This window comes from Neolamprologus multifasciatus, chromosome 2, assembly GCF_963576455.1.
Source record: "Neolamprologus multifasciatus chromosome 2, fNeoMul1.2, whole genome shotgun sequence".
Classification (NCBI taxonomy): Eukaryota; Metazoa; Chordata; class Actinopteri; order Cichliformes; family Cichlidae; genus Neolamprologus; species Neolamprologus multifasciatus.
In genome coordinates, this window is record NC_140440.1 from 28,729,142 (window position 1) to 28,752,860 (window position 23,719).

Sequence of the window (23,719 nt, forward strand, 5' to 3'; positions counted from 1 at the left end):
TAGCAGGGGAGGGGATGGGATAGTGCATTTATCTTTATTGCTCTCTTCATTTTTTCCTGCCACGTCACTTGAAAACACATTTTCTTGACGTCAGTTACTTGCCTTATTAAATGTCAGTTGTGTTGTTTACTTTACATTCTGTGTTGATTGCTTTGTCACTGATATTTGCCCATGTAGTGTACGCAGTTGTGATTGTGCAACAGATCTTATGAGTCGAGGTTTGTCCCTGAAACACACAGGCAATGTTTTCAGGAAAATGTTAGGCGCAAACACAGGCTACTGCACTTTTAGAAACCACTGGGTTTTATTTTACCTCTCAACAGTTATGTCATTCACATCCTGTATTTGAAAAGTATGTGGCTGACTCAGCATTTTCCAAACAAGATCTAAAGCATATACAAATACACAGTAGTTCTTTTCAGGGTGTATAACTTGTTGTGTTTTTAGTCCCCACATGCCGTACGGTACACACATACGATGGACGCCGAAGAATGGGACAAGGTACCGATTTAGACGTAGGCCCTGTATGGTCACTTTATGTCCTCAGCAGCTGATCAGGGATCACATTTGCCGCCGTTCAGTGAAAGAGGAACTTGGTCAGCTGATAAGGGCAGAGAGTGACTAAAATCTTTTAGTTAGTGCACTGCAGTTGAGTGCTGTGCTGTGTGTAGCTGTACCTAACCCATAGCTTCTGTTAGTCTCCCCGAAAGTTTGATGGGATTTGTTGATCGATGTGCATAGGCCACAATGCCTGCTGTGGCGTAGAAAGGATTGTGACACGTTTTTTCAGTTTGTGTGCAGTGTTTTGTAGATTTGCTATGCCTTGTATGTGTGCTATACATAAAGTCATTATAGTCTGAGAGCTCTTCTTTTTCTCTCCTTTGAGATTTGCCTACCATACAGTGTTGCCTTTGATGTATGTCTGTGATGGTTGTAGCTTAACACCACCACATGCAGCTTTTTCATGTGACTTATAAACCAGAGGACAATGACAACGTCTGTGTCATGACTGATCGTTTAAAATGCCTGTTAGAGGTTGAGATGTTCCTAGATGGAGTAATCGGGAGTCTGATTTAAGCACTAGAGGTTGACATGCAGATATAATAGATGTCAGCATGTACACCATGTGACTAGAGGAATGGGTTTAAATGATAAAATATAGCCTGTGATAGGGAAAAAGGAAAAAAAGTAAGACACAGTGGAATAAATGGTTAAATAGAGTGGCATTTGAATTCTGTGTGAAATCAAAACATTAACCACTGATTCTGTGCTTCATTGGTTGGAGGGGATTAAAAAGAAGCAAAGAGCTGCAGGAGGGTTTTTTGTTTTTGTTTTTTTTGTTTTTTTTTACCTTTTCCTACTGTGGTTTAATTTCTTGAAGGTTCCCTGAAAAGCGACAAGTAAAGGCATCTATTAAGATGAAACATATCATGTAAGGAAACCGAAGGACAATGATAGCCCAGACTGGCCAACTGAGGACATCATTCTGGACCACAATGTACAACTTAGCCCACAGGAAGTGATAATCCTGACCACAGGAAACACTTAACTCAACTAGAGGATATGATAAGAAAAATAATGCTAATTTAGCATGAAGGGGCACAAAATGGCTGCTTCTGGCCTTACCAAGGGTGCTCCTATCCAGTCTGTTTCTCATTGGCTGCTTGGCACAAGACATACATGTTTCTCTTCCTCGGTCTCTTTCTGGCACTGAGCTGAAAACCACTTCAGTGTTTTGGCAGTGCAGTCTGGCAACCTGCGCTTAAACAGAGCCAAGCTTTTGTGTTCAAACTCCTTTTTCACTTTTTCTCTTAACGTGTCTTTTACTTTCTCTTTATTCCCCAGATCGGGTCAATTTGTCTGATTGCTTTTTTAGTTGGTTTTAAGTAGAAAGGAGCTTTCTTGTTTACATCCTATGCATTTAACACACTGTCTATTGTGCAGAAGTTTTAGATAAGCTGCAAATCCTTAAATATATTTACTTTTCATAAAGAGGAACGCCAACATTAAAAAATCATTTGGCATAATCACCCTTTAAAATAACACCAGTCCTGCTAAGTGCAAACATCTTGGCTAGCTCATTTTCTTCTGGCCAGAACGATTTGGTGTTCATGGCTGTGTGGGGGCCATAGCATCCTTTGCATTACTGTAAACAGTTTTTTATGACTCTGGTTATTGCTTTGAGGTTAATATTATGCTGTAGGATGAGCCTACAACTCTGTTTTTTCATGCATAAAAAGTTCAACTTAAAAGTTTAACCATCTTGAGTACTATAAACGTTTTCTGTGTGCTATAACGCTGTACAGACTGTCTTGCCTTGCCCCTTTATTTCTAAAATCTTTGTATTAGGAAAGTAGCACACAGTTTCACTGTGTCACTGTCATTTCCAGCTGCACATACCAACAGAATCTTTTACCCATGGCCTCCACTGAGTGTCCTGAGGGGTTTTATTAGCCCATACAGTCAAAAAGCCTTTGTTTCAACACTCTGACCCACTGTTTACATGGCTGAGAGTAGTTAAATGTTACTTTTTTTAATGCTGGTGATGAATTAGCCATACTACTGCTATAATGGTTTTAAATGATGTTCGAGTCTCATGCAGGGCTTCTAATGAAGTGAAATGACATTTATCTATATTTTATGATAGTTTACCAGTAGCATGAAGATAGCACACTGTTGTTTTTTGACACTAAAAATCTAAAATTGGGGGTTTATTAGCACTTTGGGAACAGACTCAAACATTGTGACCTAGTTCTCAGTTGCAGAGCTTGTGTTGCCGTGTTACATGCATGGGAATAGAAATAAGTAGGTGAGCATACTCAAAGCATACAAGTCTGCTTTCTCCGCTGTTACCCCCACATGCAAATTACAGCTTTTAAATAAACCAGCCTTTGAACATGAAGCCCGTCCAGATGGAAATGTTCAGCGCTCACTGAGCGCTGCATGTGCGACTATGCAGACAGCTATTTCCTTTAAAGGTGGGATCATTAAATACGTTTAATCAGATTTACTAGACGGCGCGTTGCTCAGGGTCATACAGGCGAGTGTGTGACCGCTGTACAATTAATGTGTGAACAAACTTGCTACCATGTGTGTGTCCAGAAGCATTTGCACATGCCTTTACAATAATCTGTTTAAGCGTGTGTGTGTGTGTGTGTGTGTGTGTGTGTGTGTGTGTGTGTGTGTGTGTGTGTGAGACACACTCTGTTTTGCGTACTATACATCCCATATTATTCTCCTCAGGTTGTGTATTTCACCATCAGCTGCTCTGCTTTACATCATCCTGTCAAGCTAAACACACATAGATCCACTGTAGAGGAGAATTTATTTACATGTGTTTTTTCCCGATTTTTTTTTTCCACAGGGCAACTGGAGGACCTGAGGTTGCCATGGGAACTGGCCCCTGGCCCCAGCCCCCTACTGAAGCTGAGCAGCTCCAAGCCCTGATGGCTGCAGCCAACGGTGGGTCCTATACCTCGTCACCGCTTTCGTCCCTCCTATGAGTTCCACCATCTCTTTTCCAAGCCTATTTATTGCTCGTCTTCTCATCAGGATGCGTGGGAAGTGGTGGTTTGTTTAGCTTCTTGTTTGGTTGGAGAGCAACAAGCCAGACTCAGTCATTGATAAAGCTCTGTCTGTCCACGCTGGCGTTTCCATTTAGTGGACGTGAACCTAGTATTACTTCCCACAGTTTCCTTGATGTAGTAAAGCTGATTTGTTGAATATAATAACACAACAGTGAGACACGTTTCCACTGTACACACTTATCACATGTTTAATGTTTTACTATAAGCAGTAAGCTATAAGGGCTACTCGTACATTCATGTAACATTAAAGCCTATATGATTCCTATATGTTGCAACACACATCCTCCCCCTCCTGTCCTGTCCCTTCTGTCCCTGCAGTGACTGCTTAGGCAGCACTGAGTTGAATTCACACAGTGACTCATCTTCAGGCTTTGTCATCGCATAGAAAAGTACGCAGGAAACAGCAGGATTACCAAGACCAAATGTAGCGTCAGGCAAACACAAATTATACAAAGATGGTGATGATGGAGAGACGAATGTGACGAGGTTTATTGGCAAACAGATTCAAGTCGTCACTTCCAGTGTTATTTCACCACCAATCCGTCCCACCCCCCTTCTTGGACACTGGGAACTGGGCCCTGGTGTGTGACATTTTTTTTCCATCACTGGGAAATGGCGAGATGGTTATGTGGTGGTAACCTGCATGTTAGACAGAATGAACAATTTGAGCCATCAGGGAGGAAGGAACAAGCCTGAGCGTGTGATAAATACTGAAGGTCATCTCTCCTTTGTGCTTAATGTCACTGTGCCGATAAACACAATGCAGGAACAATTCATTTAATTAGCGCTCCACTTCAGAGGAGAAGGTAATAAAAAAGTGTTCTCTCTAATGACTTTAGCTCCAGCACAGTTAGAACTGCAAATGTCATGTGCATGTGTGTGTTTATGGAGGCTGAGATGAACCAGAGAATGGGGGAGGGAGGGTTTGTTCCCTGGCTCTGCAATGCAGGGGCTGTGGGAGAATTATGGGCTGAGCAGCTACGTCATGCGCACTCACAGAAACAGGGCATGCCTGATTTTTTTATTTTATTTTAAGAAAAGGAAAGCCAGACAAACAGAGGAATAAGACATTTTCAGCAACCATGTTGAACAAAAAAGAAAATCCTCTTCACTCTTTTGTTAATATTTCTTCTTGTTCATATCTTTACTTTTTAGGTTCACTTCAGTCTTTTTATGTTTTTGTTTGAACTAAACCTGATGTTCAGACTGAATTTCCTTTTACTCTCCTGTACAAAGTATTCTAATTTCCTTTTATGTCCCATTTAATTTCACCTCTTCTGTTTATACTAGATATTCTTCCAAATGCTTTTCTAACAAGTTTCATCCCTCTGTCCTCTTCCCTCCTCACCCCTTGTCCCCCAACTTTGTCTCTCTTCCCCCTAGAAGTGAGTGAGGCTACAGCCACCCTCGGGCCCGGCACTATGGGCTTGAGCACCCGCTACAGCCCCCAGTTCACCCTGCAGCACGTGCCAGACTATCGTCAGAACGTCTACATCCCAGGCAGCACGGCCACCCTCACCTCAAACCCCCAGCAGCAGCAGGCCACGGCCCAGCAGGCCACCCAACAGGCACTGCCCCCTCCTCAGGCCTCAGCTCAACCAGAGCCCCCCAAGGCCGCCCAGACTCCAGCCTCGAAGAAGAAGTCCACCAAGAAGGAGAAGAAGTAGATGTGAATAGGTGAAGGAATGATAAACCTGAGCCTGATCTGATGAGAAATTAACCCTCCACACCCCACCATTAGATATCTTAAATATTGACAGCAAATCACTTGTGACCACATGGGCGATTTTGAAAGTTCTTTGAAAGTGTCTTGAATGCCTCAAAGAATCTGAATGTGTTGAAAGCTGTTAGTGTTTCTAACTTGTGCTGTGCTTAAGGTCTATTATTGTTCACATAACCGTTGTTGGTAGATATATTTGGCTGGGTGTGGGGGGTTACTGTCCCCCGCCCATATTTCTTTCTCTTTTTTTTGGCAAAAATACAAAACAAAAACTTGGACAAAGAGATTCAGTGTAAGCAACCTTGCTGGGATGACAAGACTATACGCAGTGATGTATTCAGAAATGAAATGTTAATGTCTTTCACGTTTGATTTTTTCGTGAACTTTCCATGAAGTGGAAAGTCAGCTGTTGTAAAGTACGTTAGTTGCCATCCATTAGATTGCTAATAGGGTCAGCATTGCTGGGCCTTAAAGCGTTAAGTCCTTTGACTTTAAGGCTGTTGTTTGACAAGTATTACAAACTCTTCTGCATGCTCATTAAGGTTCAAACCACATATACTAGTTTAGAATTGCAAACTATGCATTGCAAAAGCAGAGGAGGAGGACATCTTGAATCTATTATCGTCCCTCCAATCGCAGGTCAATATAATGCACATGTAGCATTTACTTGACGCAAAATGAAAATTACTTTTGTAATCGTAGTTTAAAAAAAAAGATTTTAATCTTCTGATATTTTTATGACCTGAGCATGCACCCGGAGGAAGGGCTGGCAAAGAGTGGGGGTTGCACGGCGCTGTGTCGTGGAGTCACGAGCCATGCTGTCCATATCAGTGGTACAGCAGCAGGGACTGGCTTCTTCTGCAACACCTCCAAGATGGGCACAGATATGTCTTGCTGCCCCGCACCCCCCTGCCCTCCCCTCCTCACACTCAGCTCGTGTCCCTCCCTCATTCACCACCCCCATATTGAGAGCCAAACAAAAAGAAATGCACTGTTAGTATTCTTAAGATGATGTAGGGGTTGTAATCACTTCAGTCTTTAGGGAAACATGTAGATGTGGTAAACTTAAGTGCTTAGGAGTTTCTAGACACCTTGCAGGCCTTTAGGGCCTCGATGGAGTATTTTCCTTCACCATCCTCAAGTGCTGAAGAAACGTCTTGATGTGGCACAGTATCATGTCTTTTCTTTGGGAGATAACGATTCGATAGCATAGAGAAAGTGTTTGTATAAGATATGAAGTTTTTACATTGCCGTCTATCCTTCTGTCAGACTCCTGGACACGTACAACAGCATGAAGAAAAAAAAAAGGCAGCTTGCAGGGTGGGTTAGGGAGAGTGGAAGTGGTATGGTGAGAGGTAAACAGACTGAGGTGGCACCATTGTATCGATCAGGGGGTGGTAAACATCCTTGGCTCTACCCACTGAATGTACAGAGGAACCACAGTTGACCTGCCCACCCCAGAAACTCTCTCAAATGCACTGACTGTAGTAGAGGTCAACAGAGCCAAGCGCAGCTGTCCCTGTTAGTGAGGAGATGCCACTCACAAGCCCTTTGAAATCTCTCTCTTCCATTGACACCAATGGGAAACCTCAACCTCTTCACCCCTCACCTCTCCCCCTCTACTCCCTAGTCCTGTGAGGCTCTTCCCCACTGTAAATAAACACGAGTCCTGTCGATGGTATGAGCCAGGTGTTTGTATAGTAGGGACCATGTCCAACATTTTCAAAATAAAAGTCCCTCTCCACAAGGCGTGGCTTACTACTGGAATGTGTTGCATTTTGTTTTTAAGAAAAAAAAATTTAAGAAAACCACAGTTAAAAAAAAAACAATAATAAAAAAAAAATTGAGATGTTCTTCAGCAGTTTGTGTTGCAATGTAGTAACTAAGCACCATGGAAGCCAACTAACACTTAAGTGTAAATAACTGATAAAGATAACTTTAGATAAGTAAAAGAAGTGACACACGTAGACTAGTTAACTTGTGGTATGTGTTGCGCATATTTTTGTGTTTATTTTCCCTCTACTATCTTTTATCACCCTGTAAAGATACAAAACAAAAGAAAAAAAAAATGGAAAAGTTTCTATCCTTCTGTAACCTCTTAATGTTCTTTTGCGGTGATTTTATCTTGTGCATTTGTGAAAGAATGCCTCTCATTCTCTTTCTGTCCATATGAACAAATGATTATAAATATTATATATGTGTAAGTCCGTCCGCTGCTGAATTAATCCTACTCTATCCTGCTGTATTATCTTTCTTATCAAATGCTTAAACCCCACGCTATACCCCTGTGTTACTCTCTTATTTTTATGCTAATATTTATATTGCTGTTTTATTTTCTCTTGAACACTGACATTTCAAATAAAAAGATTCATTTTAAAAATACTTATGCGTGTGGTTTGTGTTAACGCTGCTGTTTCTCATTTCTCTCACAGGCTAGAGACTGAGTGAGGTAACTCGGAGCATCATTACACTGTTAACAATATTAATGGCACTCGCTAAACAGTTTAAATGCTTCTTGGAGTTTTAACCCTGTGGCTGCAGCACTACTAATTAATCCCAGAAGCCTTTTGTCTTCTTTAATTTCAGGTTTCTTTAAAAAGCAAACTATGAAGCTACAAATAATTTACAGGAACTAGGATGGCTTAATCAAAAACATGTTAAATTGATGATATAAGTTCTGATCCTTTTTCAATAGGGCTCAGAACTACAGCTGCCAAAAAAGTATTCCTTGTTTACAAAGAAAAAGCACAGCACAGCATATTAAGTAAGTCAGTAAAATTGATTTATTTAGCATCTTTCTAGATAAGGATATGCTTCACAAAAACAATTAGTACGCCTATACAAATAAGTACTAAACTGCTCTTTAAAAGTTTCAATAGAGTCCATTGATCTCAAACGTAATGGTAATATTTCCTTTAGTTTTCACTGTAGTATAAGGAACCACCAACAAGACCTGCATGTTACATATGTGTGCAAGAGTTCACTATTGTAAGCTGCCATTTGACCATGCAGAGCTCTAAAACTGATCACCAAGATCTCAAACTGAAGTCTGGACGTTATAATTAAAGCATGGTGGAAAGTAAAATAGTACTGAGGTCAAATGTAAGATAATCATAGAGCTTGTTCTATAAACTGTTTCCTTCTCCAACTCATTGATATTAGAGCGACACGCTTTTCTATCATTCCTCTTGCAGAAGTTGGGGCCACCATAGGGAACATGCCTGCACATGCTCTTTGGGCATTTCAATAGATCTTACACAATAACACATGTCCCTATAAATAGCCCACGGGACGTCACTAAGCAAAACAAAAGGAGCAGCCCACTGCTGCAGATGTTGGGGGATGGAAGGAGGGACTGAGAAACTGGAGGGATAGAGAGGATGTGTCGGCCATGAATCAGGTCGTTATGCCTACTGTTGTGGGTTTTCAGAGTCCAGGTTACTGCCTGAAGATTATGCAAGACCAGCGGCTACTGGAGCTATTTAATCATACCTGAAATGACAAAGAACAATCCAGTTTTTCCACACAACAGCATTCCACCATCAATCACTGCAGATTCACATACCCAAAATGGCCGTCTCCTCTTGCCACTTTCTTCTTGAGTTATATGGTTGCCACAGTAACCATCAGCCCTAGCGCTGGATGCTTTGCTCTGTTCAACACATCTTCATTACAGATATATCCAGTGGCCATTATTGGCTCTGCTCAGGGCCTGGCTGAGCTGAATGACCTGCGGAAAGATAAACATATTCAGCAATTAGTCAAACCTGGCAACCGACTGAGCCATATGTAGAGAACATGGCAGAGCTGATTGGAGAATATCCCACACACACAGACACAAGGAGATGAGTCAGAGGTAATAAGGCACTGTGGGCTTGTCCCCATTTGGAGAAATAAAATATGAGCTTCCATTTTAGAGCCTATTGTGGTTCTATCAATGAAAGGAAACTGAGGTGCTGTTCGTATGGGTATATAATGCATATACAAGTAGGACTTAAAATAGCTTTATAGTCTCTTTGTCAGCTGATGTTTGTCATCCTGTGACTCATACAGACTCCTGCTGCCCTGACTGTCCCCATGTGTCACAAATTTCCCCAAGGGGAGACCCAACAGAATGAGGAGATTGTTCTTCTGTTGCCCCCTTTATGTCCCCTACCCCATCTCGCTTAATTGAGCACATTCCTACTGATTATACACACACAGAGATGCACAATAGTGTGACAAACAGGCAAAAAAAACTTCAAATCAGTGATGTACAGCAGTCGCAGACTAGAACCTGACAATGGGCAGCCTGTGTACGATAACAGCATTAGTGACACAGCCTGGACACAAACCAGAAGACCAGGCTTCGTCATATCCTCAGTGTGATACATGCACATGGAAGCAGAGATGTGGCAGCTCACAGAGACACTTACACACCCAGACATTCAAAACACACCCACGAGCACCCACAATAATTAAAATGTATTATCATTTGAGCTATAATTCACATCGCACGCCTACATAAGAAAACGGGTTCCTCTCTTCCTCGTCAGTGTGGGAGCTGCCAGAAACTTCCCGCGCAAGGAAACAAGGATCTCATTTCAGGCCAAGGAAGACTTAATCAATGTGAAGAAAGAGCAGGATGTGACGTAATGGGTCGCTAGTGGCGGGACAGGAAGTGAGTTTCCGCGCCCATTTACTGTTTTTTAACCTCACAGTAGTAAAATCAAAGGAAGGAGTTCTCTCCCCCCCCCCCCCCTCATCCTCCTTCACTGGCTTCCTCTCTTCTTCCTTCCCTGCCCCCCCTCCCCCCTTTCTCACTCCAGCAGCTGTCTCTGCATATGTAGGGTCACCACATGTTGGAGAACAGAGGTCTGTTTTGTGGATATGCACACTGGAAGACTGAAAGGATAAAGCTTAATCTGGGCTTTTGTCGGGAATAACCCTGACATGAAGTTATATATATATGTATGTATGTATGTATGTATGTATGTATGTGTGTGTGTGTGTGTGTGTGTGTGTGTGTGTGTGTGTGTGTGTGTGTGTGTGTGTGTGTGTGTGTGTGTGTGTGTGTGTGTGTAAATTAACAACCACTCATCATAAGCAGAATCTAAATCCAGCAGGAACACTGACTGACCTCCATTTTTATCAAGCAGGAATCTTGCAGTGCAGAGCCAGAGAAAGAGAGAAACTGCTGTTTTTAGGATGAATGTTCCTTATAAAAGATTAATTGACAGAAAGGAATGGAAAGTTAGTTTTCATAAATGAAAGTCTGCTTTCATTTATTATTTCAGCAGAGAGGAATGTGTTCATAGGGCAGCGTTAACAGGGAATCTGCTGCTCTAAGGCAGAAAGAAGAAGGGGAGGTCATTAAGAAAGAGCATTGGAGCGCTGGAGCCTGAACGTTGCTAAGGCTAACACTATCCTGATTTAAAGAGACTCAGTAATGTGCTGGCTGCTGGCTCGACTAAATCACAGAGATGGAGCTGTAGCAATGTGGAGGAAGAATACAATGCTCCCTTTCAAAGCCACAAACCCTTTTTCTCTTCATCTGAAAAGCCCCCTCTCTCCTCATCTCTCTCTCCCCTCATCTTCTTTGCCAAGTGTTCTCGCTCCTGTTTTCTCAGCTGGGAGGATGGAAATGAGACAGCGGGGAGACAGGAATTGAGAAGGGAAAGACAGACTGAGGGAAAGAGAAGGCTGACATTAGGCTGCTACAGACACAGGGTTAATTGCTTTGTAAGCCAGTGAAAGAGAAGAGTGAAAATATGAGGACTGCATCAAGTCAAAGGTCGCAGACAACATAAAATAAGAAAGTGCAGTTTGGTTTTAATTTCCCCAACAGGATGGAACAATGTGTGTGTTATTTTTTTAGGAGATCAAAAGCTTCCATCTGGTGTAAAGTGGTTTAAGGGCATCCTCTCCCCCCACCTTGTTTCTACACACTCTAATACCCACACACACACACATACACACACTAAAAAAACACACACACAACACTCTAGCATAACCCCAATCCCTTTTAACAACCATACACCCCATGAGCAGTCCTCCACCCCGCTCCCTATGCAGCTACCACACCCCCAGCACAGTGCAGAGGATCTAATCCATTGCCTCCACCAGCTGCGGTTGTCATGGTAACAGAAAATTCCAGATTTCCATGATGAAGGCTGGAACAGAGAGGAAACCAGAAAATAAAATGTTCAAGGATTCAACAAAGAACGCCAGCTTACTCTTTGTTGTTTTCGCGGGCGTGTGTGTATGTGTGTGTGTGTGCATTTGACACAGCTGCATGTGAAGGATGTTGTGTAGCATGTATTAGATTTTAGACATACCAGAACATTAACCGAGGAGGTTAAGTGTGTGTGTGTGGGAGAGAGGTGGGTCTGAAAGGTCGGACACGCTGTGAATGCGCAGCTCCTCCAGACATGCAGACATTGACACAGAGGCATGTCGACAACTCAGCACCATGGCGACAGGTGTTGCTGCGGAAATGGTGCAGCTGCTGCATGGATATTTCGGGCTAATAAGCGTGCATCATCAAGCAAGTCTCTACTTTCCCCCTCTCTCCCCACTGCACCGCTGTGTCCCGTAAACTGCCCCTGTAACTGATCCCCTTTCCAGTAGAGTCATGCAGTATTGTTTAGAAAATACGTCCAATTAGGAGAGAATCTCGAGGTCTTCAGGGAGCATACACATCAACAAATTCATTACACGTGCTGACATAGCTTGCATAAAAAAATAAAAATAAAAAAGCTAACTTGCTCAGTTCTTGAATTGCTGTTGGTAATAACAAGGTGTGAAACCAGATGGTTTCTGTCTAAAACTAACTGGGACACAAACCATGTGTCAAATTCACCCACTAATATCAAGCACCGGCTATCAGGTTGAATGCTTTCCCTTCTGGAAATCCCACAAGCATCTCCAGAATGAGTAGAAATGCAGCCACAGTCTTTAGACAGACAGCCTACAACACATACACACAAACACACACAGAAATTATGAGAATGTAGCATATTTGTGAAACCCCAGGGAAAAGCAAACCGGGCATCAACACTTGAAATCATCAACTGGGATCATGGGAATGTTTTAAGAGCCATATCTCACATTCTGACAGTCATCTAAATGTCACCAGTGTTGGTGGGACACTCTGCTGCACGCCACAACCTCTGGGACAGGTGTTAAACCCATCAGCAGAGGAGGAACCTGGGAACTTAGTCTGGAAACATGGGAAATCAATTCAAATACAAGACATACCAGAGGTTCTAAGTGATCACTGTACCAGATAAAAATGTAGAAAAAAAGCCAAGCACATTCCTACAGAAGAAAAGTGCATTATCTGTTATAAAGATATATCAAAGGTGCCAGGAGAACCTCATAAAGGGAGATAAGAGCTAAAAGCCAGTGAAAATATTTGTTCTCTTGTCTTTGCTTTCTGATGCAGTGCAGTCAGACTGTGCACAATTAAACTTCCCAAAATGGTTCACTGCCTCATTTAGAAATTTGCAGGAGTTGTGACTAGCTTGTTTGCATGGAGGCGTGTGTGCATCAACAGCAGGCAGAAAACAAACCTCTGAGAGGATTAATTAGAAAATACTGCAGGATGTTCTGGGAAACGAAGAGGAAGAAGACAGAGAAGGGGGGGGGGGGCAAGTTCCAGTGCCCTGATTTACTGCTCTCATCATACGTCACTACCATCCCTCTCCCTCCCTTCCCCAGTCTCTTTGTTCTCTCCCCCGATCATATTCTCCACATTTTTGGCAACACACAAACCTAATTTATTTGGTCAAATTCTTTCAATGTTTCCCCATTATTTTTATCTCTACAATTGTCACTACATCCATTTTCTTCTTTCTTTATTGCTAAAGCCAGATAACCAGACTCTCTGCCCTAGATTAAAAATTGAGGTCTGTCAGTCTGCCTTTGTGACCCCGCCTGACGTCCATCCATCTATTCATCCCTCCACTGCTTCCCTCCACTCCTCTCTTTCCATTTGAGAGGGTAGTGGAAGTCCACAGAGTTCAGTTTGTGTCACTCGTCTGTCGGTGTCCATAAAGCTCAAATATTCATGCGCCCGTTCCGCGCCATGCAACAACAGATGATGTCGGAGTGCGAAAGACTCTCAGTTTCCATGGCAACCTCCAACATCCATTCCCCTCCTTCCCCTCCGCATCCCCCTCCTCTCTCAACTCAGTTGGGTGGTAGCGAGGGATGGCGGCGGGGATGATTACCTCTCTGAGACCATGCAGCAAACGGGGGGGGGGGGGGGGGGGGGGGCATTACACGGAGTAGCTTGCTAGGATGTGAGGGATGGAAGCAGAGAGGGGAGGAGAGAGGAAAAAGTACAAATAATTAATGCAGATTTTTAAAAAGTGGAAGCCAGGAAGAAAAAGAAGAGGTCTGACGGGTGTTGTGGATTGGATGACAAAAACAAACATCTGTCTGCTGATGACCAAGATAAATCTTTATGTTCTCCTTCACTCTATGCATTCCCTCTTTGTCCTTTCTCTGCACTCCCACCCATAAAGATGCAGAACAGCACACAGACTGTAAGCAGCTTACTATAATACAGCTCCATAAAGGCTTCCAATACTTCTCCTTTACCCCCTACCCTGCCTGACTGCAAAATGAAAGGTAATGCAGCATACTGCCCCCTATGCTTCAAAATCAAGCTTGTCTGGACCTTTGTGTTCTACAGAACAGATTTGGAGTAGTTGCTGAATGGAGCACTTGATCCACCCTATCCTCTTCATTATTAGTAAAGCTGTGCCTCATATCGTCTGCACTGTAACCGTCCACCAATCTCAGCTTAGCTGTTTACAGGCCTGATGTTTCCTTCTCATCACCCCTGCTCTGGTCTTTATCCTATGCCTGACTGAGCATCATCCACATTGTTTACTGCCCCCTGTTTAAGATATCATTCCTTTCCAGCTGCAGCCATTTGTCCACATCTGTGTTCTCTCCCTCTATGTGGGTCATTGTTTGCCATGGTTGCTTTTGTCTTTGTTTTCTTTGTCCCTCCTTTTACTCTTGTGATGCTACTCCAGCTCTCACTTTAAAATGAGAACAATCTCTTGTAGGCACAAAGAAAAAATAAACTTTCTTAAAACCCATGTTTTAAGAAAGGGGGAACTGTTGGAAATACACGGCAAAGGATATAGAAAAGAGAAATAGTGTATACATGGGGATGATGAAACAAGCAAAAGAAGAGAGGAGAAGAGACGTGAGACACGTGAAAGGGAAAACATTGAGGTATAGCAGTGAGAGGTCAGGACGGCACATAAGACACGCAAGAAATGGGGGGGGCTTAAGGAAAATCGGGTATGGGTACTGAAGTAACCACGGTAACCAAAGAAGTGATGTCATTGTATCTAATAGGTGCTTTGCATGGAGGTGGGATTCTCTGGGAGGGAGAATGAGTGTCTTCACCCTCAGCAGTTTTTACATATTAAGAAAGAAAGGTGCTGAGGTGCTGACAAGAAACATCTGTCCTAATGAATCTTCTTCAACAGCTGATTTTTCTTTTATTTGCATAACCTATTTGGTCTACGATGTGATTGTTTCACCACTAAAGTAAAAGAATAACTTGTGTGTCTGATCTGGTTGGACCTTGCTCAGAAATAAAAGCACATACAATTATTTTTCCAGGTGAACATCAAAAAATACACTGTCAACTTCAAATACAATATAAAGCATCACTCCAGAGATTTATCTGTAAATAAAGATCAGTATGTATCATCTGGAGTAAGAACAGTAATGCGAGTGTGAGACCGTTTAACCTGTAAATGTCACTGCAGATGTAGGATTGTCATCCTCTGAGCTGTAGGACACACACATGGGCACACACATATAAACATAAAAGAGATGCATGAGCAACAACATGAGCACACTTATGTACCACACCCACAGACTTACTGCCCCCAGAGGAAATCAGAGTGCTGCAGGCTCAGCTAATGTAGGTCAGCTGACTGACAGCTTACCTACATCACACCAATGTGTATGGACATATAGGGGGCAGGAGGGAGTGGTGAGCATGCATGTGTGCGCACACAGAATAAAAAATATTACTGATCCAGAGAGTCTGAGGGGTTCCACGTGGATACAAATATTCTTTCAACTTCAGTCATCTTTTACTGCAGCCGACTTCTCATGGGAAGGTCTGGGATATCTTATCTTAACCCAACCAAAGAATTACACCAACACAAACCAAAATAGAGAAGAGTAGGATTTACGAATCTTGAGTAGCATCTACTACAGAATAAATACTACTCACCGACCATAAACATCCAGTAGGATCCACAGAACACCTCCAGTATTTCAACATCACATATCTTCTATTTGGTATATCTGTGGTGCTATTAATATACATGACTACATTAAATACTAAACATCAAATCAACATCAAAAATAAACAACAAAATAAATAGAATAGAAAATTTTATTTAAATTAACCCAGTCAAGGAAATCCAGGATTTTAGTACCTGTTTAAGTACCTGTTTGTTCTACACTGGGGCACACGGTTTCGTGCCTTATTTATCACCCAATTTTCCCAGAGAGAACACATCTCTGCCTGGCCCCCATAAGAAGCACAGGTGTTAACAGTGCTGCTGAAGGAGTTTCAGCAACAAAACGAATGTTTTTACTAGCAGTTTTTACTAAATATATAAGAGGAATTTGTGAAAGTATAGCCACTGCCTATGTGTATGTGAGAGGGAAAAATTTAAAAAATGAGGCGGTAGAGTGAACACTATGGCCAGTGCATGTGGCTGTATAACCTTTGGTGTTTATTAATATTCTGTTTGCATCATCTTTTCACACTGCCTGCAAAGCAGACGACCCTCTCTCTCTCTCTCTCTCTCTCGCTCTGTCTCTTTCTCTCTCTCTCTGTGCCCCCCCCTCCCCCCCTTAAATCTGGGGTGGAAAGACATCCACACAGACATTATGATCTGGAGGGATGAACCACGCGCTGGATTTTGAGCACAAAATGAAATTAAAATTGTCGATTGCGTGTGATGTTACTGCTAGTTATCATGGCAGTAGCAGAAAAAGCTTCTGTGCTATTACTAAAGATAATGAGAGGAAGGACGCAATGGATGGTAAGCAAGAAAAGTGAAGAACGATAAGAAGGTTGAAGCCGACAATGAGAACAGTTGTTCTTCTCTGGGTAACGCCTCAGGCTAGGGACTGCTTAGCAACCATCTGGACACCACCAGTTTTGAGGGAAACATGTATTTCCCAACCAGTGGTGAGGGTTCTACACCAAAACCCTTCTTGTGATGCCAACTACTCTGAAAATACTCACCTCTCCGAGCTGTTGAATCTGGGAAAAGTGGGTAGTTGGTAGATAGTTTGCTAATGTTTGCAGCCAAGCCAGCATCCAGTGGTTGTCAGAGGGTCACTGATCAGTGTCTAGGCCTGCGTGAATGTGGCTCCAGCAATCACTCGCAGTCAGGGCATACACATCTTTCCTGTCATGACCAGTGGTTCCCAAATGGTCTCTAGGTCTGTGTGACAGAGGCCTAAAATATGAGCAGATATCAAAACCTTTCTCTAACAAAGAAACAAAGGAATGGGATGTAGAAAGCTAAATGGGCGGGGGCGACTGAATATTCACATTGTTTGAAAGGCACGGACATTGAAGGAAAGAGAAACAACAGACACAACAGAAAAAAAGGGACTCCAATTTCAATACAGATTTCATTTGCTTCAGGGTGACTACAGGAGGTGTGATGATGGAGATGTCACTCAGTGGGGTGATGGCACAGCCAATCGGTTGACACTCCCTTGCCCATGTTAATTGTCTGCTAATTGTGTGTCACATGGAGAGTGTTATACAAGTAGCCGAGAAATTCGATCAAGTGGATATCATTAAGACATGATAGCTGAAGCAGGGAGGCCGAATGAAGCAGACAGCAGCTACATGCGCAGATGTGTATTTATGCACCGGGTTGTAGGCAAATGCAAAATAATGCAAATAGGCACTTTTACTCCATATTCAAATATGTACTATAACCTCACGCATTCACATGCCATCATTCAAAAACACCAGGGAAGCCGTTTTTGTTTTTTTGCGTTTCACCAGTCACTCAAACTGTTTCTATGGAGTTTAAATGCCACAGTAGTGTGAGTTTCTCTCCTGAAGCAGCAGGAAAATTGAGAAATGGCCAGTCTAAATAACAGTTCTCAGAACTGGAGACAGAGAGAGAGGGAGCTGTGGAGTGTACAGCCAAGTTAAAGACAAATGAAACACTTATTTCAGAGTCCTGGCATGGTGATGTTAGTAGCAGCCAGAGATATGCAAACACACACACACATGCAGAAACTTCTAGGTCAGGAGAAGAGAAGGAATGAGGAAGCAGTGGGGGGAGACGATACAGAAAATAAAAGCTAATCTGCTCTCTGAATGTAAATTAATTGTTTTGTTTTCTCCACAGCCGAGGTCACATCTACTCTTCTATGTAACACTCGCTCCCTCCCTCCTCCTAGAGGAGGCAGAGGGGTGGCAGATACGCTCAGAGGTTCACTTTGCTACCTGGAGACCGACAGTCTCTGTCGTCCAGCCAATCAGAGGCTGTGAAAAACAGCCTCCCGCTCCTCAATTGGTCCACTGCTTCCGGGAAACCATTCCACTATCAATGGCTGTGTCATTGTGTCGTCTGGCAGCGCTGAAGCCAATTATACTGCCCCCTTTCTTTGTTCAGACCTCTTTTCTCCAGCATAACCCCTTCACGCATATAAGGGCATAGACAGACAGGCACACACACACACACATGCAAATCTCCCCCGACTCCCCAAAATGTCACAACAAGAGCCTGAGGGAGTCTGGGAATCAGGAGGACTTGAATCTCATAACAATTAGACATCACTACAGATCAAATCAGAAAATAAGCTTATATCAATACACTGGTCTTAACTAGAATAAGTTAACTCTTTAAAAATGCATTCTTAACCTAATAAATAATACAAATATTTTCACTTAAAGTTGAGGTAAATTAATATGTTGTTTTCCTAATGGAAAAAATAACACAACAGCTTATAAACACATAGGTGTCCAGCAGCAGCAGTTTTAATTGTTGATTTGATTTCAGTTATGTAAAAATATTCAGCAGAAATTTTGAGCAGCAGCTTTGTGGGTCTTGTTGATGCCAGAGGTCAGAAGCAAATGTACAGCCTGCCTTGAGCTGATGGGAAGCCTACAGTAACTAAAATGACCACTTCTTACAACCAAGGTATGCAGAAAAGCATCTCTAAATCCACAATACCTTTAACCTTGAAGCAGATAACTACACTGGGCGTCTCTCCTGTCAGCTAAGATTTGAAAAATGTTTGCTAGTTTGAGCCACAACTTCTGCTGTGACATTTGGATGGTAGGGTCGGAATTTAGCGTAAACAACATGAAAGCATGGCTCCAAACTGCATTTATAAACAGTTCAGACTGGTGGTTGTGGTATGATGATGTGGGTGATATTTTCTTGGTACACTCTGGGTCCCTTAATATCAACTGAACACATTTAAACACCACCTGAGAATTGCTGCTGACAATGTCCATCCTCTTATTACCATGGTGGATCAGTCCAATAATATAATAATAATGTGTTAGTCCCCGTAGGGAAATTACATTTAACCCATTCATCCAGTGAAGCAGTGGGCAGCCACAAGTGCAGCACCCAGGGAGCAGGGTGTGGGGAGGGTACCTGAGGGGTACCTCAAGGTAGCTCCTCATGGCTAAAATGAACAGAATATGGTAGCATGTTTATACAACTACGTGCAATGCATAAACGCAGTCATAAGCATGAGCGCAACAGAGCATAACACACATTCAGACACACCCACAGAAGACGGCAGTTAAAGGCTACATCCACTCTTATCTAGGATGCAAATATGTCAGACTAGAGTCAACAAACATGCGCACACAGTAGGGCCAAAGTCCACAACACACACTAACACACAGCCATGTTGTCTATTCTTAGACGCTCCTACAATGCTGTCATTTTACGCAGCTTTTTAATCGGGCCACCTTTTGCTTTTGTTCGACTCCTAATCACTATGTCTATTTCAGTTTCCCAACTTCTTTCATATGGTCTTCTATACATTCGTCATCTTATTCCTTGTCCAACTCCCCCATGCACTCACCATGTCTTCCACATGGTATGCTGCTGTGTCCTACTTACTACATAAAGCATCTGTTTGTACAGAGCTTTTCCCCCTCATTGCTTTTAAAAGCCTTATTATCCCCATCGTCTTATTCCAAAAGACTTGAATGCTTTCACTTTGAAATAAAATGGACATCAAGAGAAAAAGGTTCAGTTCATACAAGGACAGAATTTAAAGTAGGTTCATGCTTGTATGCAGGGAAATGTACAGTGCAGAAAAGGGGAGCAAATGAAAGAAATCGCATAATCCACAGATGGTAAAGAGCTTAAAAGTAGTGGTGGTGGTGGTGGTGGTGGTGGTGGTGGGGGGGGGGGGGATGTATGAACTTATGAACTCATTAAAAGAAGTCTGTTTTAAAGTTAAGATTAAACATTCAGAGGGCAGTTATCCCCATAGACAAACTACCAAAACGTTATAAACATGAAGATAGATACTACTGAAAAACTGATAGCTACAGGCCTGGTCAGAGTTTGATTAGGATCAGATGTGTTAGAATAGCTGAGCCTAACTCTGTGTTCAAAGAGACAGGAAGTGTGACCAAGACACACACACACACGCGAAAACAAAGAATGGATGCACAGGTTTTTTTAATTCGTTTTCTTCTGTTGTGTTGAGTCAGAATTGTTACTGATCTCTGGTCTACATATGTGTGCGTGCACAATGAATAATCCTAAATTAGATATGAGACTTTCTTTCATCTCATTAAACCATACAACATTATATTATATAACAAACAAACAAAGAGGGTTATTCAATACATATCATCATTATCAAAAGGAAAAATAAATAAATATCTGTCAACAAATCACCCATGTCCAAATACAGATGCAATTTCTTTACATCACTGTGCAAGTTTACGCAGTATCCTTCACATTAAATAACGTCTCCATCAGTTGTCTTTGCAATTTAAAATGTTCAAATGAATTCAATTAAACAACAACAACTTATTCCCGATGTCTAAGTCGTTGGTATAATGCCTGTCCTCAACACCAAGTTAAACAATTTGGTGACCAATGCAATCAAGTCTTCAGGACTAATATTTATATATTAATTGAAAATCAAATCACAACCACCTGCCTTATTATTTTTTAAATGTTTTATCTGAACTTTGACCTCTTCTTCAGAGAAAAGGTCATTAATAAACTCATTAGGTGAACATGTATTGTCTATAAAATCAGACAAATTAATATCACACTCATTTAGATGTTTAATATGTTCACAGAACCCCTCTATGGTTATTCCATCACAGGTAACTGTTAGGTAAACGGTTCCTATTTATTATCCTCCAACACCCTTTAGTATCCTTACTTTTGAGTGTAGTTAACAGCATATTAATTTCTTTACTATACTTATGTTTACACCTTCTAATAACTGTCTTATAGCAGGATCTGGAACTAATTAGGTTTCTAACACTTCCTTAAGTCTTTGCCTTAACGCAATTCCTTCTTACACTCAATGTTAAACCAATTCTTACTTCGTCTTCTCTTCATAATAGTTACGCTAGCATTTTTCAACATACCAAATCAAACCTCTGCAATTTTATATACATCTCCAAGCTTTGTTACTAGTGAATCCATTTTTTCTTGGTTAACAATCATATCCTCAGTTGCAGACAATTAATTTAATGCATTGCTAATTAACCTCTGATGTAGACTATCAAGACAATCTTTTGTCTAGTCTGGCCCTCATTATTCTTTAAATTTATTTTTTCCTTACTGGCACTTCATTTGTAAGCTCAACACAGATAGGACAATGCTTATCAGATGACAATATATCCAAAAATATCAACTTCAAAATCTACCACATAAGGGAGAAATGAGGATGACATAATTACATAATCAATAACACTGCTATCACTGATGAACGGAAGTTGAGGCCTTCTGGTTACATTATCAGAGTCAGTTAATGAGACGACAGGATGGCAGTGTCAGCTCTGGTTTGTTAAACTGCAGAGACTTTCATTCACATAGCGCAGGAGAATTGAATTCTCCAGGTATTTCAACGTGAAATTAATTCCAAAAACAGAACTCATTACATTCTCAAAGTCTCTGTGACACAGCATGCAGCAGATGCTCCAATTAAAGTGAAAAGCAAGCTAATTTTGTTCAGATGATGAATGTTTTTTTTTTTCACATCTGGTAGCATTAAAATGAGGATCTACACAGTATTAGTACAGTGGTCCCAGGTATTTAACACAAGGCCTCAGAGTTTTGAACTAAACTCCTCCAGTCTCCATATTGAGGTATACTACAGACTAAGGCTCCATTCAGCTTTTTACTAGAAAATTTATGGACTAATAAAGTTCATCATCTTTTTTGGAAGGTTGACTTGTACACAAAGAAAGCAATAAAAAAGAACTGACTTTTCAGATGGATTTAAACGCAAAGACTATAGTATAAGATTTATGCCTCTTTGTTTTAAATAAAACGCAGATGCTCAGGATTCAACCTGAACAGGCTGTAACCAACAAGGATATCCTGTCAGTGAAATATGAAGGAGAAATGGACGGAAAGAACAGGGAATCAATCAGTCGTGTTACAGAACAAACAGGAAACTACTTCAGCTGTTTTAGCAGGCCTACATCTGAATAGCTTGTATGATACAGATGAATTTTTAAGGCATTCCCCCACACCAGGCCACTCATAGGGGAAGATCAGTAGAAGTCATAACTTATAGTTTACCTCCGTGAGTCAGTATTGATGTCCAACAGAAAATGAGATGGAGATACAAGCTGGTGTTCTTCCTCCCAAGGATTTAGAGTCGCCATCTTAGAGGGAAACTCAACTGATGTCGTACATGAAAGTCTGCTTAGAGGTCTTCACATGTCCTTGTCTTGCTGAGGCCATGGAACATCTGACACGACACAGAGTATACCTATCAATGCCAAAACAGTTCTCCCCCATTTGGGCTCCTGTTTATAGGCAAACCCCTATGCAAGCGTGGTATGGAGGAGGCTATGTTTGGAGTAAAAGAAATAGTTGGAGATCATGTTTATTCTGTCATTATATTTATTTTAATAAATCCACAGTTTATCATCATCATCAACAACAACAACACCGATAGAGGAACGCCAGCAGCTATCGTTTCCTGGAGTGGGAGGGGCTAATAGCTATACGGATGCGAGTTGAAGCGGTGGTTGTCCTGTCAGGTGCCCAACTGAAATAGGGTGCACCTTGGTGAAGAGTTGTGTTTTCAGTTATGTTATCCCCACCCCACACCTTTCTCAACTAGTTATTAGTTAATACTGAGATACCCAAATAGACGAAGAATAAAAAGGGAATGTAATGTTCTTTTATAGTTACTGTCCCAGGTAAAATTAGCAAACACGAGAGATGTATGGTCTAATACTGTAATGCTTCAGAATAGTATGTTTAATGTGTGCTTTCAAACAGAACCTCATCTATTGGTACCCCTAGAAATCTGGTTTCATTGACACGTTCAATATCAACCCCATATATTTATTGTAGTTGATAATGTATTTTTATCAAGCCAGATCTTCCATTTAATTATTTTGTAAATGCTGCAAATCATCAGCTGAGCAGAAAATATTTATATGATCAGCAAAAACTGCCACTTTTAGCACTTGGGAGACATTACACATGTTATTGATGTATAAATTTAGAACCCAACACTGACCCCAGGGTATGATGCCCATACACGAGGAGCAACAATCTAATTTCACAACCTGTCAAACTGTCCATTTTAAACATTGACAAAGATTTCCATCTATCACAGTATCAAGCTTTTCCTCAGTCTTCTCAGGATGAGTTATTTTTCTTGCCAAATCTGGTCCAACAGTTATAAAAGCACTGATTAAAGCTGATAGCCATGCCACCCATATTATATTCATCATGATTATTGTTAATGAATCACTCAGTTATTTTGGTCAGTATTGCCCAGGTTACCCTGTTTTGGTCATTTCTTTACAGTTTTGATCACATTGACTTGCACTGTATATGGCCTGCAAAAATCTACCACTTTAAAAAAAAAAAAAAAAAAAAAAAAAAAAAAGGGGGGGGGGGGGGAGGCAAATAAACAACTTTGAGAGTTTAAAGGCACTTTATTTCTTCCATCGTCACTTGGCCAACCCTCAAAAGTCTCTGTGGAAAAATTGTATAAAGTCTGAGAAATGATAAATAGGACTACATGATTCAATTAAGCTGCATTGTGGTGGAATAAAACCTTAAGATGTGAATGAACAGAAAAAATAAATACTCTGTTCCTGCAGCATAACTTCCATTACTGACAGCACCACGTGGGTCAAAACACAAATAAA

The 23,719-nt window shown here is 41.5% G+C and overlaps 1 protein-coding gene and 1 long non-coding RNA gene across 27 annotated transcripts in view; one reads left to right on the top strand and one right to left on the bottom strand.

Annotated features, from left to right (window-relative positions):
- Positions 1-7,687, top strand: part of LOC146524650 (protocadherin gamma-C5-like) — a 298,508-nt gene extending 290,821 nt beyond the window's left edge. For 12 of the 26 annotated variants that reach the window (XM_085174258.1, XM_085174221.1, XM_085174272.1 and 9 more), the window contains exons 3-5: positions 448-501; positions 3,365-3,462; positions 4,971-7,687. In XM_085174258.1, coding sequence (XP_085030384.1) covers positions 448-501; positions 3,365-3,462; positions 4,971-5,254 — 436 coding nt within the window. In that variant the 3' untranslated portion in view covers positions 5,255-7,687. The remainder of the gene's footprint in view (positions 1-447; positions 502-3,364; positions 3,463-4,970) is intronic. The other 14 variants (XM_085174288.1, XM_085174303.1, XM_085174296.1 and 11 more) reach the window with 3 other exon arrangements.
- LOC146524683 (uncharacterized) lies at positions 7,084-10,095 on the bottom strand. Its single transcript, XR_014876494.1, has 2 exons — positions 8,873-10,095; positions 7,084-8,799 (listed from the first exon to the last, which is right to left on the bottom strand). It is a non-coding gene; the product is annotated as an uncharacterized LOC146524683 (long non-coding RNA).
- Positions 10,096-23,719: the final 13,624 nt, after the last annotated feature.